This window comes from Athene cunicularia, assembly GCF_003259725.1.
Source record: "Athene cunicularia isolate RWA chromosome 3 unlocalized genomic scaffold, athCun1 chr3_part1, whole genome shotgun sequence".
Classification (NCBI taxonomy): Eukaryota; Metazoa; Chordata; class Aves; order Strigiformes; family Strigidae; genus Athene; species Athene cunicularia.
This window is the reverse complement of record NW_020799097.1, coordinates 117,673,103-117,687,283: the sequence shown is the minus strand read 5'-3', so window position 1 is coordinate 117,687,283 and position 14,181 is coordinate 117,673,103. Positions and strand designations below refer to the sequence as shown.

General features: G+C 40.4%; 1 protein-coding gene across 1 annotated transcript in view; it reads right to left on the bottom strand.

The window, feature by feature from the left end:
• PLCB1 (phospholipase C beta 1) overlaps positions 1-14,181 on the bottom strand; it is a 397,493-nt gene that overhangs the window by 278,244 nt on the left and 105,068 nt on the right. Inside the window, exon 3 of the mRNA XM_026844689.1 lies at positions 13,659-13,727. Coding sequence (XP_026700490.1) covers positions 13,659-13,727 — 69 coding nt within the window. The remainder of the gene's footprint in view (positions 1-13,658; positions 13,728-14,181) is intronic.

Here is a 14,181-nt window from a genome sequence, read left to right as displayed (position 1 = left end):
TTTAAACATTTTATCAACACGCAAATTGCTACCATTATTTCTGAGATGAATGTGACTGCCTTTTCCCTTTATATTGTGACCTGACTTAGCACAACTGTTCTGATTCTGCCACTTCATTAGCAAACATAATTTTGAAGTCGTTTGTACTAAACATTCACAACTACAGAACACAGTTTCTTATATAGATTTTTCCCCCCTTTATTTCATTAATCTTGGAGGAAGGAGGTTAACTCAGAGCAGCAACAACAACAAAAAAATATTTGTGTAATTTCAGTTATGGTATTATCAATATTGGATGCATTTCAAAACAGGAAAAAAGTGCTTGGGATGCATTGCAAGTGAGACTGGCAGTCAGTGCAGATACCCTGAACTACCAGAACCTTCCATCACAACATTTCATATAAAAATCACTGGGCTGGTAGTGCTTTTTTCTGTATTTGGACACAGCAAAAAGTCCTAATTTCTTCTGACCTATTTTTTAAAAAAATCCAATTATTTACCAGTTGTGATAAACTATAACGTTTAACACTGTCCTAAGACTAGGACTGGATACAATTTTCTTGCAAGAAAATAAAATAATTCAGACCCAAAGCCCCTACATATGGCCAAACCTTGCCAGATTCAGGGCTTGTGGCAGAGGATGTAACCCAGCAGCTCACCCTCCTGTCTACACATCACATACGCTTTTCAGCACAGGTACTGACTATTGCAGATACAGGAGAATTCAAACAACCCAGATTATGATGTTAGTATTTGCAAATTATGCTGATACTTGGTTTAGGATTCCTCCTGGAAAGATGAGGAAAAAATATATTAACAGGTGTTACAGAGATTAACCATAATTGGAAGTCTAGCATCCAGAAACCGGTCTCCCTTGATGGGAATGAACCCAGATGCAGAGGCAATGCACAACAGGATGGAAAAATATTAGCTACCATCTAGGCCTGTTCCTAAACTGCATGCTTTGAAGTTCATTCTAATTAAAAAAAAAACAAATAAACTGGATACCGACAAATACTGCAGCCAAGAACTCCCAGCCAAGGGTGGTAACCTCTCCAAAATAAGGTAATTGGGTTTTTAGCCAAATTCCCCAAGTTAAACAACATAACTTGGAAGATAACAAACCTAAACCACATGGAATCCACCTTTAAAAGAGCAAACCTGCATTTTAATAGATTACTGTAATTTACAATTACACACTTGGGTTTCTTCTGCTTAGTTGGGTAATACAATCAAGATTGTTATACTAACTAAAAATAGAGCTACACTCAACCTTACTGTAAGATCAGCACTGAATCTGTGGCTTCTGCACACTCCCTTTCTAAGAAACATCATGATCCCAGAGCACTGGTACACTGTCCGTATTTCAGTAAGATCCTTGAAATTTTAGGCTGGTTAATAATTCAATCTGCACTTCAGGGGTATGAACTCAAGTTCATACTCAAGAGCAGGTAAGTTCTGGAAATGTATAATTCACCTACATTCTTACACATCCCTTAAAATTATTTCTGTTCAACAAGAACGACACATAGGTCCCTGCATGGGAATTCTCAGCAGATTGACCTTCTCAGGAGGATCAAAGACCTGATTTTTGTCATCTGAAGACAAAATATGAAGGATATTGGACACTTAATAGTGCTAATAACCATACAGAAGAAGAGCCACATGCAGAAAACAGCCCCTAATTTTGTCTATAAGCACCACTAGTGCATATCAGCTATACTGAGGATGGGCTACAGCACATTTACTCATTCAACTTTGTAGTGGTAGAAACGCTTCTCCTTGGAAAGGATGTATCCATGATGCATCTGATAGAAAAATCTTGCTAAATCAGGTATAGCTGCATATCAACCTTGACAATGAATACACTGCACTTTATTCCAGTAAATCACCAAGGGGTGAAAAAAAGCATTAAGCAAACCTTCGGCCCTCTGAAAATGTCCTTTTAGCACTGGCATACAGATACAACCATTTTGCTTCTGCATGCACATGCTTGTGTATCAGCCAGTGTCGTCATACCATCCATTCTGCAGTAACATCCCTGCGGATGGCTCATTAACAGCCCAGGAATGGAACAGAGTGTTTGAAGTCCCAGGTGGCAACAGTTGATAATTTTGTTTATTTAACTAGGATTAGGCTGGGAGGGAATGGAACTGAGAAAGCCAGAGAGAGGCAACTCATGCTAAATACAGCTATAAGTTTTTTTGGTATCACCACACAAATACTACCCATGATTTATTCTAAAATGAGGTATTAATATGTGTTACTTGGTAGCATAATCCTATTTATAATTAAATAGGAAGGATGTTTGGCTTGGTTTGGTTTCAGAAATATCCTACTGTATTAAAAAACACCAAACTATCAGGTATTTGGATGCACTTGCCTCTACCTTCTTGTATATCCAAAGCAGACTAGAACAAAAGAAAAGAGTCTCATTTCTACATGACACTTTGGAAGAATGGTAGCACGGATTTAACATTAATACACTGATATTATTACACTGGAAATAGCCATAGTTTCCAGCTCCTTTATAGTGCACATGGACCCTTGGCGATTTCCATTTCCTCCCAATAGTTACTTTATCTGTAGCTGACTGTTGTCAGTCCCACTTTATTCCTAATAAAATGTTTCCCTGCAATACTGGTAGAGGTATCTCTGCAGGGCACCTGTGTCACTACAAGGCACAGGAGTACATCTGCCATGAGTGTCACCCATCAGGTGCAGCTGATGCTGACAGGCACAGATATGCCTTGGGACAAAAACAAACAGACCGAAAAGCCACAGCGATGAAACAAGGATTATTTATGGCAGGGGCTGTAATTATTTTCAAATCAAAGTTTTATCTCTGAGAGCCAAATTTCTTCCCATCACTTTCTCTTAGACACGTGTACTGGACAGCATACAAGTAGGGATTAACAAACGTAAGGCAAATGTGCAGTTTTACAGCCAAATGTGCTTAGCTGCGAGACCGGGAAAGTGCTAATGTAATATGGAGGATAATGAACTTTGAAGCTGGAAGCTGTTCTAGTGGAGTTTAAGCAAGTTTAAATAACTTCAGTATTACAGAAAACTTTTTTTACAACTGCTTTAAATCTCAAAAACAAATCTTGAGTTACAAGCTCTGTCCAAATGCAATTCATACTTCACAGAATCGTTCATGTTGGAAAAGACCCTTGGGATCATCGAGTCCAACCATCAGCCCTAGTCTACAAAGTTCTCCCCTACACCATATCCCCCAACATCTTAACCAAATAACCCTTAAACACATCCAGGGATGGTGATGCCACCACCTCCCTGGGCTGTCTGATGGCTCTTTCTGTGAAAATTTTTTTCCGAATGTCCAGTCTAAACCTCCCCTGACACATCACATTGTGTGAGAGGAATCAAAGGCAAGGTGGGAGAGAAGCCACAACCAAGTTTTTTTTCACCCAAACCAGCAGCAAGAATCCAAGCAAAAGGGATCTGGGCAGGCTGGGGACACATGCTCCTCTGCAAAGCAGAGGGAGACAGAAAGCAGCAGTAACCACCAGAATCGCTATAGCTGTTCCCTTCTTTTGAATGAAGCTCCTGGTATAACAGCCCTGAGTGTGTACTTAAGCCATGTCCGTGCTGGGTCAAAATAACCCCTGGGGAAAGCAATAAACTGTTCCTCCGAGTCTCCTACCTGCCTTCTGCCTGGGCTGGGAGCTGTGGATCAGTCCTGGCCTGCCCCAATCCCCACAGCCCTGGCTGGGCTTCTCCCAGTCCACACGTACAATTTTGTGACACTTAGTTAAGCTCATCACAACTTGCTCAGATCCTGACATTTGGCTGAGGGTTTCCAGCCAGGGTTCAACATCCACTGCAGCATGCAGATAATGACTCACCAATGCCGATCACCCTCCGCTTCTCCTCAGCTCTTCAGCACCCTGCCATCCTATTGCTGGTAAAATGCTTTTTGCTGCAGAGCTGAGTAGGGGAGTTGAGAAGGATCTGGTATTTCTGTCAGCCATGGTTACTAGGGATCTACACCTAATCCTTTTGCTTCGCAGTGGTCTCTTTTCTAAGCCTAAATGGTTTTGCTCAATTCCACAAGGAGATACTAAATGAGCCACTTATATGCAGATAGTAACAAATACATCAAACCTCTATAACTAATTAAAACCTAGTCAGTTTTCTACAACCATATTTTTACAGGATAAGGGATGCCATGGAAAATCACCAAGTTGGATTCCAATAAAACGAGGAAATTTAAATAATTCGTTCCAAACAACTGCAGAAAAATGTTTCTGCTTTGGCATTTTCACTTGAGCCTGTTGATTCCATGTTCGAAGCTTGAGGGTATTGGACTGCCATCAGATCTCTCTCTGGATGCACATCTCCACACTACTGCTAAAATCTGTACTTTAATACTTATGAAATATTTGTAGATGCAGATTACTGCTCAGAAGGAAAGACTAGTATGACTTGGTTATTTAGTACCTTTACATTTTCCAATGAAAAATTCTGAAGTTCTTTCCAAACTGAGTGTTCGTAACAGAGGCTGAATGCAGCATTTCTTATCTTTATGAAAGCAACATTTTTGCTTATTAGCTTTTATACTAGTATTGCACTTGGGAGCCTATTCATGAAAGAGAACTTTGCTCTTTGAGATGCTGTACCAACACTGGGAAAAAAAAAAAAGACTATACTTTCCCAAATCTCTATGATCTTAGTGCAAGTCAAAATGTAATGTGGATATGAACACACAGGGGGTGCAAGATCACAATAAGATAATATAGGACATTGATAAGCAATAACATTATACTGTCCCAACAATTTTTAAATTTTGTGCCAGACACTGTAAAAATGCCATTTATCAGATTCAAGTGAGCTTTATCACGACTGACAGTGGGTGTGGGTTTGTGATAGCTGTGGCTGGACATGCTGTCCCAGCTGCATTTTCTCACCTCATTAGCATCATCAGTGTCAAGGCAGGAATAAGACATCCATGTCTGTATTACAGATCAGCAACATAAATGCTGTCAAAAGGCTGCCAACACTTTTAGACTGGCTATTAGGAAGTATTTCTTTCCAGAAGGGGTTGTTGGGCATTGGAATGGGCTGCCCAGGGCAGTGGTGGAGTCCCCATCCCTGGAGGGGTTGAAGAGTTGGGTTGACCCAGCGCTGAGGGATCTGGTGGAGTTGAGAACGGTCAATGTGAGGTTAATGGTTGGACTAGAGGATCTTCAAGGTCTTTTCCAACCGAGATGATTCTGTGATTCCATGACACTGGATGTGGCCTCACCACCGAGGTGCGCTGGTGATGGCACACCACCATCGCACTGGCAAGGCTCACCAGAGATGGCACCTACCAGCCAAAAGGTGTCACTTTGCAACCCACCTTTCCTCCTGAGAGCCCTGTCCCGCAGCAGGGAAAGGCAAGAAGAAGAATTTAAACCTTCAAGCCGAAGCAGTGTGGAGGTGATTACAATCAGCTACACTTACCACACCACTACCACCATTACCATAGCACTGAACTGCACATCTGCACGAAGCACATGATCTGTGAAGTGATGAGTCCGTGCCCTCCAGTGTGATACTTTAATCGCCCACTGCCACAGTCTGAAAGCTCACAAGAGTGGCTTATGTACAGACTTTAAATAGTTTTGGAGTATTATGCATGCTTGAGAGGACACAAAGCTGTCTCTGCCAATAGCTCTTTGGAAATCACACAAAAAGTCATATGAAAGGAAAAAAAAATTACGTACGCACGTTTATTCAAAAGCATCTTCAGCAGTAGCATGTAAAGCACAGCTTTACTGATAGTCTGGTGTTCTTAGCAAGTCAAATATCACATATTTAATTGAGCAATGTCTACCTTTTCATATTAAAATGTCAAGTTCTAAAAACATATTTAGAAAATGCCTTTGTGCTTCTTAAAATACAGAATTTCTTCTTACATACTTTGTACTGCATACTTTGGCATGAAAGTATACAAACAAAAAGATGTACGCTTTATAAATACAACAAAGAAAAACATAAAACCAAGCAGCACAGAAGGCTAACTGAAACCGTCAGTGAGCAGGAAAAAAAAAAAAAAAATCTTTTTGGCAATGATTCATAGTGAAAGCCTTGGACAAAACCCTGTGCTTTCTACCATACCCTGAATGTTAGTAAATACTGAACCTGATGAACTACCCAGACAGAGCTAAATTATACAGTGTATGACAAGCTTCTGAAAAGGTCCCAGTTCCCTAAGGATTAGAGGGCTGTAGATAAAATCACATTCACCAATTTGGGCTGTTCTGGTGGTTCACCGGGATGCTGATCATTTTGGAGGTGGCCTCAGCCTCAGGCATGAGCAGCCAAGTGAATGGCACCTCACAGCAGGCAAGGATCTCCGCAGGCTTCAGAGCGCAGGTGCAAAACGCTTGTGCTCATCCACTTGGCTAAGCAAGCCACCGTGTTTCAGACATGACTTGTGACCTGATGAAGCAGAAAGAAAATGGCTACTGTGCTGCTACTTAATGCCCCAGGCTTCATTAGTGCTTTCAGGAAGTTTTGCTTTGCCTCCAGAATAGCACAAATAATGTTTCTGATGGTGACATTTCTCCAGGTGATGGAGAAGTGAAGACCTGACTGGAGAACAGGTCTTCAAACACTAGCCAAATATCATCTGAAGAAATCAAATCTTAAACTTCCTTAATCAAGTAAAACTCAATCTACAGAAAATGTTTATGTAATTTAATCATTATTATGAAAAAAAGGAGTCATGTAGAAGAACAAACAAATTGGGGGGATGTTCGAGGATGTCACTGTTATCCCTAAGGTGAGTGCAAAGAAGGTGCATACTCCATTTTTATTTCTTTTTGGCAGAAATAGAACATTGCTTAGGTATAATTTACATTAGTTTCTAATTTAGCACCAAGGTTGTTGAAGGGAAAGCAACATGCATTTATCAGCAGATAAAAATAACAGCAATAGCAGCATGTGAAACAGGCAGAGTGACAAGAGTCGGTGCTGCAAAGGGCAGGCTTGCTGCTCTCCTGCACAATCGATACAGACAGCTGACTTTTTCAGGGAATTTACTGAGTGGACCAAAAAGGGGGGAATCTATTTGCCATTTCCCACATGCAGTCTAATCAGGGTGGTTACTAAACACAACGTAATTGTCCCAGCACAGACTTTCATAAAGAAATTAATAACTGCTTGGCTTTCAAATATTTCAGAAGTGACAGAGGCTTCTCTTGTTCTCCTGATTAAACAAAAAACCTGACCATGAAAATCACAGGCTGCCAGTAAAAATGTAAGCTCAGATACCATAAGGAGATCAAGTGACTGAATTACGTTTATTCTGACAGGCTTTTGTCATTGGACTTGTAAATTCGAAGTTAGAGCCTAATTCAGAGGCAAACCAGTCAAGCTTTATCTGCAATTTATTTACTTGTGTATGTGTGCTTTGAGTGGGTTCACAAGAAGTTCTTCACCCGCATTTGTAAATTCAGGCAGTAAGTTAAAAAAAGAAGCAAGAAATAGGAGATTATTAACAACGTAGCAGACAGCAGTCTTACTTTCTGTTTCTCTGCATAAATTTTACCCAAATGTCAGTAAAATCCTAGTGATTCAGTCAGCGCAATGGAGTACAGAAGCAGACACAGAAGATAACTGTCTTGATAGTTCTGACAATTCAAACAGACTTGCACATCCTCATTTCCCTGAAAATCACCAGATTTTCTGTTAAATAATTATTTAGACTTCCCTTGTTAGTTTTTGAGCCCTTCTAGTTCATGAAATGTTGATTTTTCTCTACAGATGTGATAGAAACCAGTAAATCCTCTACAGTGAGGAAGAAGCGTGTAGTTTTTAAATTACAGCTGAGATACTCCTGAGATCATCTCACTCTACTTGAGCATTTCAAGAAAACCCACTAAATACAGAGAGGCTGGTGATGATGATAGTAGTAGTCGAGGTCTTGGCAAATATCTGAAATTTAAAAAGCCTAATTATTTTTCTCTGTAGAATTTTCTCGTTAAAGTGAGAAGGGGAGCTGGAAGTGTTTTTAAAATTGGGGACTACGCTCTATAAATGTTTTGGCATTAGAGTGATACCATCATTCATAATTTCATCTCCTACAGGTTCCATAGCATATGCCATTTAAAGAAATTAATTTCCTGCTGAATGATTTATGGTATCTTTGAGGGAAAACAGACTGATCAAGTGCACCAAAAGTTTTCAATAGGAACATTTGCCATGGGGTTATTTCCTTATTCCTGCCAACTCATCCTGGTATTTCTTCTTGCTACTAAAAACACTTCTACAGTTGCATTAAGATTTTAGTTTCCATAGAAACTGTTATTGGCTAAAGTAAATACAAGATGGTAAAAAGTGTGACTTTCCTAGTCCTGTGAGCATTCTCACAGCTGCCAAATTTTCACCACCTAACCTTTCACCAGTATTTACTGCTGTGAGACATTTTCAGCTATGTCTCCCTTTTAATAACATGGACACTCTTTTGAGTGACACTTCCACACTTCACAGAAAGTATGTGAATATTCAGAGCTATTTCCATGCCTCATTGTAGAAAAAGCGTATGTTTCTCTTCACTGCTCATTGTATTATTTTATTTTGCAGACCTATCTGCTAAACTTTACAAGGGAAAAGGCGTCTCTTCGTTAGTCTGCATGTCAAAACAAAGCTCAAGAGAGTGCTACCAGGTAACGTGCGAATAAAAGGAAATAAATAATTGCTTCATCCCAACTAATGATTTTCACATTCCTTCAGCATTTAGAAATACAAGCAATGAGAGCCCTGACACTGCACCCTTGCTGACAAGAACAGCAGCTCTGAGTTCCTGAAAGCTGTGAGAAAAGGCATGCCACACTTCAAAAAAGCTGCGTTGAATTCATGGGCAGTCATGTCTTACAGTGGAAAAAAGATGAACTGCATGTTAGTCTCCCGTTCTCACAATTTCTCTTGCTCCCCTCGTAAATGATTCTGATGCTTACTAAAAAGGCAGAGTCCTGACAATCACTTATCATTCCCTCACTTCTGTATAAATTTAATTGTATTCTGACCAGGCACTTTTTCCTAATACTTGGGAAAAATTCCTGACAATTAAATGTCTTTTCTTATTCTCTTCAGAAAGTTACTTTCATTTTTTTCCTCATTTAGAGATCTGCGGCAGTGGTCTGTGCTGCTTGAGATTTGCATTTATTCTAAAGAATAAGCCTTTACATGCATATTGCATTGCGATGGAAAACTCTGGTACCATTTCTGAAAATAGCAGCTGAAGATGGAAGGACTCATCCTTGACAATATGGAAAAAGAAGGTGATGCTGAAGCTTCTCAGTAACACAGAGGTCATTTGAGTATACTACTTACTGATTTTGGGTCAGAGGATGATACTCTCATCCCCCAAACATCAAGTGTTTTGGTACCTATTAAAGGTCTCCCTTCTGCATCATCAGGAATTAAGCTCCTATAGAACATACAGGCTTATTTTCAGATGCCTAAACACTCTGACTGATCTAACCTTTAATCTTTATGCCCCACTTCCTTTGCTTTAAAACCATTCTGACTCTCTGCCCGAGACCCACAGGGTCTACCTAGCCCCCTAAATCTACAAAATCCCTTTGGGTGCCAAGCACACAAAGCAGGACAGAGTCTTGTGCAAGTCTCCTGAATTTGTTTCATGTTCCCAGCCTTGAGCAGCATTTGGGAGAAACAGTAGACACTGCCATGAATGAAAACAAGTTTTGAGTTTCCTAGAATAAGAAACACAAAGCCACTCTTAGACACAGAGGAGCTGAGGTGAAGTCGAGGCTTCACACAGTCCATATGGTAACAGCACTTCTCAAGTGTGGCCACAAATTCATTACAGTACTCCAAAGTGTGAGAGCACAGATAATAATTACCATCAACTGATAAGACCATGATCTTGGCTCCAGGACCTTGGTCTAGTGTTGGGCTACTCTACATAGTTTCCATCAGGTCTTTTGGGTAACTATCCCTGAGCTCTGCTCAGGAAGGTCCTTCTTTTATAGACACCTTTCTAAGCTACTGCCATACGCTGCTGTCATGGCCAGGAACAGCGTTAGTGTTCTTGCTCTTCAGTCACCAGGAAGTGGGAAGAACAGGAGAGAGCTTTCAAGAGACTCTAACAATCATCACAAACCAGCAGCATGGAGAAGAAGAGGTGGTTTTGCACTCAAAAGTGCCAAGTGGAGCTGACCACCTGCATAGCTGCAACCTTGTGCTAACATACTAACTTTGAGGAGATCTCAGCTCATTCTTCATTCTACCTTAACATGACGACTGTAGGATGACAGATGACCTTTTCTGCCTTCTAGGGAACTTCTGAGGCTGAACATAATAGGGAAGGGAGAAAGGAACCAGACCTCCTGGATGAGAAAACCAGAAAGAAAAAGCTCTGAGATTATGAACAGTGTGTGGTAGCACAGTGCATTTACACCCTTTTTTTGCACATGCTATGGCCTAAGGAGTAATACAAAATATAAGTGTGCCTAATACTACTCTTCTCCAGAGCACAGACTATGCTCACTTAGCCAAAAGATTACAGAAGACCATCCATAGCTTGGACTGAATTACTGGAGCAAAATGTTAACACATTTTCAAGAAATTTAAGGATGCTGTGAAATAGGAGAAAACAAAAAGAGGACAATGCCTTCTAAATAAAAACAAAGCATTTGGCTGTTTATCCTTCACCAGTGAAAACTTCTCCAGAATTAAAAAGCTGCTTCCCCCCCTCCCTGATAATGATGTAAGATCATAAAATATGTATGTCTGGACTTAGGGAAAAATATTGTGAAAGCAGAATGTCAACCAACAAAGTTGAAAGAGTAACTAACTGAAAAACCCTTTGTGTTTCTCTTTTTCAGAAATTAAGAATACTGATGGTTGTGCAGAAGTTACACTGAGTGCAGCATGAGAACAGACTATGTTTCTAGCCATCAAAAAGATCAAGAGCTTGGCAGATTAATTAAGCTACCAAAGAAACGTCCCCACTGGTGGATATGGCAGCATATGGGGAATAAGTGTGTATTCCAGATGGCGATTGGGAAGAAAGAGGGTTTTGGTAACTACGACTGCTTACATCCTCTAAATCATTACTTGCTGATGGTCTTCTGTAGCAGCACACCTAACAGGTTCTGGTAGCTTACTACGGGTGTCGTTAATGACACGGAAATTTGGTTTACTATAAAAATGAAATAATTTTTTTTTATTTAATAGAAAAGTCAAGGCTTATTAAAGATGACACTTATTTCTATCAAAAGATAGCAGTAGATCAGAAATACTCTAAATGAGGTTTAAAAATTCCCATTAACTTCTTAAGTTTTTAATGACAACCCACAGACGAAATCCACTCTTAGAATCCTGAAAATAGATTGAAAAATTTGCCTAAGTTGTCAGAAGTCCCCTAACGCAGTTTAAAAATTGTCCAAGACTATAGGCAGAGGGAGAATGAAGAGAAAACCACCTCAGTCTCGTGTTTTACAGTGAAAGGTGCATCAATGCACAGCAGCATGTTGTCAGTGCAAGGCTAGCAAGGAAGAAAGCAAGGCTAGCCCAGCAAGGCTACTAGAGGAAGAAAGTTCCCAAGTCAGTGATGATCCCAGCAGATCACGAGATTAATTTCTGGGACAGCTAATAAAGCTACGTTAAGTGGTACCACAGCAGTAAGTAGTATTTGTTGCTGAGGCAGCTAAATTCTGTTCCATGGCTGCAGCTTATACCGTACAGGGCAAGAGGTGCTGCAGGTACCAGTAAACCACACCAGAGCCATTCTGCTGGATACAGCTCAGACTCATCATCACAACGTAATCATCACATGCATCATGCTTTTACCGTGCAACAAGCAGATGGTGAATGACATCTCTGTACGATACATGAGGGAAGCTTGCTTTCTCACACAGGAACTCCCCCTAACCAGAGTCCATTATTTACACTCACATGAGAGCAAGGGTTGCTCCCACCTGGAAGCAGTGCTGTGGAAAAGAGACTGAAAAAGCTGGGAAGTTCGACAAGTATCATTCATGCAACAGTGCTGTTCTCTTAAGCCAATATACCGGGGTTTTTACTAGAAACCTCCATGCAATCACAAGCTGCTACTGCTTAACTTAGAGCCAAGCCTTCCTGCTGCTAGATGACTTTTAGATCTTCTATGGATATGACACAAACAGGGCTTCTGTAATGCTCACTCACCTACAGTCAACACTCCTTTGCTCAGCCCCACAACATGGATCAAAGCAAAACCGACATGACTGGCCCCAAAATGAGCGTTTTGTTTCACACCGTTTGCAAGATCCCATCAACAGCCAACCCAGGTGCTGTTTTCATTCTGCCCACACACAAATCAATGACAAAAAGCAAACTCACTCACACAGGTGGTGCATTTCACCACCCTAAAAGTCAGGATTTTCTCATACCCTTCATTTAATGTCACTGCTGTCAAATCTGTAACACGTTATAACAAAAACAGCCTTTATGTAACCTAATAAATAAAAGCCACCGAGGCAATAGCTATGCATAAATTTTAGCTAAAAACATTTTGTTAGAAGAACACGAATGTCCTCTGTAAAGCGGGTAGCATTTTAAAATAATGTTCTAGCCATTGTTAATACTTTATTGCTATTCATCATAGAACCATTAATCATGGTGAACTCATTTGGTATTAATGTGGATGTCATAAAGTACTTCTGTTGCATTTCAATTATAATTCAGCCTTTAAAATGCTGCCAGCACTACATGGAAAGCTTTGAAAACCAAATTTGAATGGTCTGTTCAAAGATAACTACAATTGAATTGTGGCACGGAGAAACAACCTTTTCTATTCCTAATGCCTACCCCGAAGGAGCTGAGGAGCCCGTGGGGCTGTGCCCTGACCCAAGGCTGGGTGAAAGGAAGAGGGAGCCCAGTGGGAGGCTCTGGGGAAAGCCACGGCCATCCAGACCCAGCCATTTTCCTCCCCCGAGATGAGGGGAGGAGAAGCATTTCTTTGGGCTGTTTCAAGCCACCGGTTTAACCGTGGCTAAGCTGCAACAAGGCCACCCTTTCAGGCCCCTAAGGAGATTTCCTTTTTTCCTATCACTCCTGTGATTCCCTGAGGCACTATCTTGCTTCCAGAGCTGAGTGCTTTCATTTTTACTCTGATATGTAGTGTCTGTCCAAACAAAAAGACCAGAGAGAACATCTATCTACAACCTAACTGTCTTTAGAGACAGCAAAGGAGTATGCAATACATCAGAGGGCACCTAAGGGAGCTGATATCTTGACCTCTCTGATGACAGTTTAAAAAAAAAAACAAACAACAAAAACCTCTTTCTGGTCTCAAGAGGCATAGAAAGAGGAAAACTGGCAGCACAAACATTAACATAGACCTAAACATCTATCAGCTCCTTGCCATCAGGGAAGCCAAAAACTACCTTGACAAACCAGGACTTTTTTTATCTTGCTGCCAGCAGGGCTTCCAGAAGCATTTTACACATAGAATCAAATGACAACAGCTTAACAATCATAACACTTCTCATTAGAAACAGTGGTAAATGGAGAAAAGAAAAAAATATTTTTTATTAGCTAAGGGAACTTTTTTTTTTTTTTTTTAATTCTTGCATATAATTCCCATTCTATTTTATCTAGGTCATCAATGTAACATGTAAGCACACAGCAAAAATTCCTACCTTGGGAGCTCTGGCATGTTTTCCGCATCTGGCATCTTTAACAAGGCTGATATCTAGCAGCTCAGTCTCCTAGAAGGAAAAATTGCAACACAAATAATTACTACATTAGTCAAAAAGCCTTGTTGTGTTAACAGTGCCTCACTTCCCACATCTGTCAGGGGTTTGCCTGTTTGCAATGACGCCTGTCCAAACTGAGAAAGTTTCAAGGAGTGCTCTGTTACACTTAAGCTATTCTAACACCAATATGAAGACCTTAGACACGTAACTTGGTTTCCTTAAAAATGTGCAGGTCTCTTGTGACATACAGAAGCCATATGAGTCAAGCTTATTTCCTGGATCACTAGATACAAGCTGCTGTGCTTTTTTTTTTTTTTTTTTTTTCTTTTTAATACAATTTTAGCATTCTGATGCTAGTCACAGTGCAAAAAAGGCAATGTTACAAACAGAACACCCTGCCTCTGCAACAGAAAAAATACTTTATTATTGCCAGAATGTTTTGAAAAGTGCACATAAAACCCAAGAA